Source organism: Pagrus major, chromosome 5, assembly GCF_040436345.1.
Source record: "Pagrus major chromosome 5, Pma_NU_1.0".
Taxonomy (NCBI): Eukaryota; Metazoa; Chordata; class Actinopteri; order Spariformes; family Sparidae; genus Pagrus; species Pagrus major.
The window spans coordinates 7,790,692-7,796,070 of NC_133219.1; the positions used below are offsets into that span (position 1 = coordinate 7,790,692).

The following is a 5,379-nucleotide window of genomic DNA, read 5'->3' on the forward strand; positions in this document are numbered from 1 at the left end:
CAGCCACTGTCATCTCTCAGAGTGCTTTTTGAGCAAATTCAGAAGAAAGGGTGTAACAGTCAAAGCAAACACAGAAATTACTTTTATCCCAGGTGGGAGATAAAGATAAAATTTTTAAAAAGCGGTGCTTTCAAAATGCCAAAAAAACCTTTAATTTTTACTGAGTGATGTAGTGCAGTGTGGTGTAATGCAAGAGGGTTAAAAAAAAAACCTTTTTGAGGTAAATGTAATTAATTTCTACCTAAAATGTTTTAATAATTCATTAATTTATTATAGAAGTTGGGATTTAATGTTTTCTTCTGTTACAATGATAATACTACACAAGGCTGTGGGGAAAACAAACCTACAACAAACACAGGCATTCATACAGTTTTCTCTTGGAAATTCTCAAACATACAGTAGATGAAACCTTTGGAAATGATGTGGGAGGGAAGCAGACGCATAATGTTTGACTATAGTTTACTGCTAAATCCATCCAATTATTTGAGTACTCTACATAAGATCACTTTACATAAAAATGATTTAGAAAATCTGGAAATTGATGCTCGTTCAACATTGATATTGTTGGTTTTATTGGGACGTCTCCCACATAAAGTTCCAGGGATGACATGTAGCCAATTTTAACGTGTGCAATAAGAAGCTCTGTACTGTGGATCCAGGTCAGTGCCTCAGCAGACGAGGCAATCTGAGGGTCAAAGGCAACAGTAAAAGCAGTGTAAGGCTTTACCTCAAAACTCCATGTATGGGAATTCCACTGAGAAATCATTACAGTCAAGTTCAATCCTTTAATTTGAGGGAAACAAACCAATTTCATCACTATCATCTCAATCATTGTTTTGATTGTTTTGCAAATTACAAGATCAATGCATTGTTCATCTTAAGGCACATTTAAGCCTGTCCTGCAGGTCGGGTCACAGCTGAATGTCTGAGTGACCATAAACCGACGGGGCAATGGTGCTGTTGCACTGTAAGCATGGTGGTCCTCAAACTTTTTCATGTCAAGGACCCCTAAATAGAAAAGTAATAGGTCAGGTACCCCCGTACGATATGACTTTGTCTCAGTGACCCTCATCTATAAAGGTATTTGTTGTTATATATGATTTAGTCACGAGTTCTAAAACATAGGTGGGGAGATAACAGTGGACAGAGTGAAGCCTATGATCAGAATAGTCACTCTTATACATTGTCTCATGGGACTAACTTCTGGTCATTGAAATATTAATGAAAGTAAAAAATTCCTAATTTTGCTGGGGATCCCCTGGAACCACCTCAAGGACCCCTGTAGGTCCCCGGACCCACTTTGAAAACCACTGCTTTAAACATGCTGACAGTAGACAGTGACATGTAGTAACAATGGTATGGTCCTTTAAACATGCTGACACTTATGTCTGTTACTGCACGAAGTGTGTGTATTTTTTACAAGGCATCCTTTATGTCCACCAAATTTCCCTCAGAACAAATAAAGTAATCTTGTATTTTGAATCAGTCTGTTGTGTTTAGTATAAATTATACTGGTACTTTTCATTCAATATTTAGGCTATAAGGGGAAAAGGAAATCCCTTCACTTCTTTAACCTGTCCAAATGTCTCAAGCACTTAGTCCTCATATGATATTGAGCAAACTGACTTGCATAATATGTTGTACAATACTGCACAGTAGCCACCTGCAAGTTTACTGTTTTGTTTTTTTTAACCATGAAATGTTATTGTATACAATAAAATAGATGTCTATAATTTTCTGTTATGGAGTAAATCACTTAACTGCTAAAAGAAAAGAAAGCACACTCACTGCCAGTTGCAGTGTCTTATTTTGATTTGCAGACTGTTCATTTTTTTGTCTCAATAATTGTCATTATTAGTACTGAAATGAATATAAATCATTGAATATCAAAAAGATTAATCAAAATCAGTTAAATATAAACGTTTTATTCAGAAAACCCACAGTTTTCACTCCTGCTTGTATTTGTTTACAGGGCAGACCTCCCACATCCAATATGGCGGCGACTATGACGTACGATATGTTTGTGGGCTCTACCAGCGGTGCTCTCCTCTGATTGGTTATCCGGACTGCCTCGCACTTCTTGTACTTCCGGTGTTGGATGTTAGCGGAGTAAACCTGAACACATCCATCCTACCACAGGCAGCGAAACGCAGCTAGAGTCACAGTCCCCTGCTGTACACAAGTGTGCCGACACAGCCAAGATTAATGGCGAAAAGACGAGCCGAGGACCCGCTACTGCTGCCCGACTCTCCCTCCAAAAGATGCTGCCGCTCTCTCTGCAGTGTTGACATGCAGCTGGGAAGCATGGCTCCCTCTGGGGGTGTGAGCCCGCCGTCCCTGCTGGCTCTGCTGGGCAGCCGCTCCAGAAAGAGGCCTAGTTACTTCGAGGAGCCGGAGGGAGGAGATGAAGAAGCCGCTCTTCTTTGTCGCAAGGCCACACACTGCTGCGACACGAGGAAACATGCGGCCAGTGTTTTGACGGTGCAGGCTTCTGGAAGTTTCCAGGACCGTCGCAGCTCCAGCACAATCACAAGCTCCAAGAAACGACATCGAGATGAATGCACGGCTTTAGGGACTGCCATTGCTCAAGTTAATGATAAAGTAAGTTCTTTGTAATAGAGCAAAAGTCTGCAGTCTTCTCAGTGACGATGTTCAGAGAAAGTGAGCCGATGTAATGACAGTAAATGTCCGCTAGATGTCACCCTTTACTCATTGACTAGCTCACCGATATTCCAGCCGCTTGACAAAATTTCTGTTTCTAATCAACAGTGATGAAATGTATCTAAGTACATATACCTGGTACTGTACATAAGTGCAAGTTTGAGGTACTTTTAGTACTTTAGTTACTAGTTACTTTGTAGATTACATGAGCCAAACCAGCACATTTTTAAATGTATTTATTTCATTGACACTAAGATAAAATATATATGAATGATTTACTTTTACTATTACATTTGTGCCAGAAAATTACTTTTAATTACATTTACTTGATATCTAAGTTGTACATGTGATATCAGATACTTAGAGACTCAAGCAAAATAAACTTTCACTTTCACCAAAGTAATATTTTACAGTAACAGAGTATCTTTACTTTAACCACAGTCTGACTTGCTTTTTACAACACCTATCAAAGATGCCAATAACCAATATTTGGAAACTATAAACCTTTGCTGTAAAATTAAAAATCTTGGTGTCAATATTTGGAACAACCAATGATGGAATGTAGCAGTACAACTTACTCAAGTACTGTATTTAAGTACTATTTTGAGGTACTTTACTCCACTACAAATATGTGACAACAAAGTTACATTTTACTTTTTATTTAGCAGAATCAGATCACTTCTCTGTCTTACCAATCTCCCTTGACTTGTTTGGGTATCTGTCAGCCATGTGGTTAAGGTAGATGCACACACGTACCTGCTGGTTGAGACACCTTTTTAAGACTATGCTGACTCAGCACCCTACAGGCATATACTGGCATGACAGTAGTGTGGACCTACAGGCGGCTATAGACAGAGAGAGGCGTCTGAGCCAAAGTAGTGCATTTTTAAATTAACTTATTTCATTAGCAATTGGGGAAAACCCCCTCAAAAATTTGGATAATCAGAAAAATGCTGAATATCCGATCTGATAATCGGTTGATTATCCAGCCCAGATGAGGGCTACCATGTATAGCTGGTCTAAAATATTACTGTTCGTTGCATTGGACAGTTTTTCTCCTGACCTCAGTCCCTCTCTCTTTTTCATCACTTTCAGGCTGATGAAGACACCAACTACGAAGACTGCACCTACAACTCCTTCCAATTCTGGAGGGTTCCCTTACCTGAACTAGACCTTTCACTGCTAGAAGATGCCGGTGACCATTCACAAATAAAAGGCAAGCCAAAAGTCAAAGACTCTTCTTCTGATGCCATGGAAGCTTGAAGGTGATTCTCATTCTGTTCTGACATCTGCAGACAAACATGAGGATGAAAATGAGAGGCTGTTCAGCAGACAGACATGTCAAAAGCACATGAAGGTACTTGAAATGCATCCAGGTGAGATGCATGAACCTGATGTTGCAGACTGCCAAGGTTGCCCTGTCAGAGTGAATCAGTCTGAAGTGAGTGAGCCTCCTGCTGCTGGAAGATCTCAGTGACTTTGGTGAAACAACAGTGAGATCTGCACTGCAACAACCCTGTTCTTACAGCGAGGACCAAAACATTTTTGTAAAGCTCGGTGAAGTGTTGCCCATCCATCCTCAAATTGTACATAGTTTCCATTAAAAGTTGATAACAGCTTTGTGTTTTTGTGCACAATCCTTACCTTGCAAACTTTATATAACCTTACAGAGATTAGGTGTGGAAAGTTGAGTCTGTTCACAACAGTTTGTATTAAAAACATTTAATATCTTTCAGAGTGTGTTTTTTTTTGGCATTACTGTTGTTTCTGAGTGTGACTGAGTCTTACATGTTGTGGGTAAGAAAACAAGAAGAACAAAACAAATGATCACTATCAGCAGATGCATCATGCATTCTTCATTTTCAAAATCTGCCACCCACACGACCCACAATGCAACTGACCACCACTGAGTGACATCACTGGAGGCAATTTATCAGGTTACATGCAGCTTCCTGAGGAGCCACAGCAATCTTTGATTAAAATGCTTTTATTTTTACATTTATCATTGTGCTATTTGTAAACAGAAAAACTTGAACCAGAAGCTCACCCTAAAATGAAATACCTTCTGTGACAAAAAGCTACAAAATCTAAAGCAAGGTTGCAATGGTAATGCTATATCGGTTTCAAGGTGTACTGTGTATAAAACATTGACACTGTTGATGGTATTTAATTCTACCATATTAGTGTTCTCAAAAAAGCTCCATGTCTGTCAGGACATATTTTGTGAAATTATAATAAAGACAAAATTAACAAGACATTAAGTACAGATTTAACAGCACACAAAAGTAAAAGGAAGGAACAGTAATATGGCAACAACCATTACAATATATTGTATTTTGTAAAGAAAAATGACCCCTCCACTGTCCTGAGGGAGCATCTTCACTGGATGTTGTCCAGCTGTTGGTGTGAAGTGCTCAACACCACACAAGCCCTGCTCTTCACATGTACTGCACACAGTGTATTAGCAGGGCTGTGACCCTTTAATCAGCTGTCTGTGAGTGTACTGGAGAGGTGGCTGAGAAAACGGAATCAAATGCAAATCAGTTTCCATCATCCTTCTTCCACCTCTTAACCCTTCCCACACCTTCCTGCCTGTTTACCAAGAACAGGACGAGGGGCTCGATCACACTTCCTCTATCACAGTGTGCTGACAGCTGAGGAGGTGAAACAGTCCTGAATGCGTTTGAAGGAGGAGGTCATTAACTCCTCAAGGCTTCT

The 5,379-nt window shown here is 39.7% G+C and overlaps 1 protein-coding gene across 1 annotated transcript; it reads left to right on the forward strand.

The window, feature by feature from the left end:
• Window positions 1-1,965: 1,965 nt before the first annotated feature.
• On the forward strand, window positions 1,966-4,396 carry LOC140996241 (uncharacterized). Its single transcript, XM_073466567.1, has 3 exons — window positions 1,966-2,601; window positions 3,757-3,877; window positions 3,957-4,396. The coding sequence occupies exons 1-3, from the start codon at window positions 2,206-2,208 to the stop codon at window positions 4,136-4,138; spliced, it is 699 nt and encodes a 232-aa protein (XP_073322668.1). The 5' UTR covers window positions 1,966-2,205; the 3' UTR covers window positions 4,139-4,396.
• Window positions 4,397-5,379: the final 983 nt, after the last annotated feature.

Excerpts from the sequence above, each read along its gene's own strand:
- LOC140996241 (XM_073466567.1), top strand. The coding sequence starts at position 2,206 with ATGGCGAAAAGACGAGCCGAGGACCCGCTACTGCTGCCCGACTCTCCC. Across the intron at positions 2,602-3,756 it reads TTGCTCAAGTTAATGATAAA|GCTGATGAAGACACCAACTA; the intron begins GTAAGTTCTTTG and ends CATCACTTTCAG. Across the intron at positions 3,878-3,956 it reads TGACCATTCACAAATAAAAG|ACAAACATGAGGATGAAAAT; the intron begins GCAAGCCAAAAG and ends TGACATCTGCAG.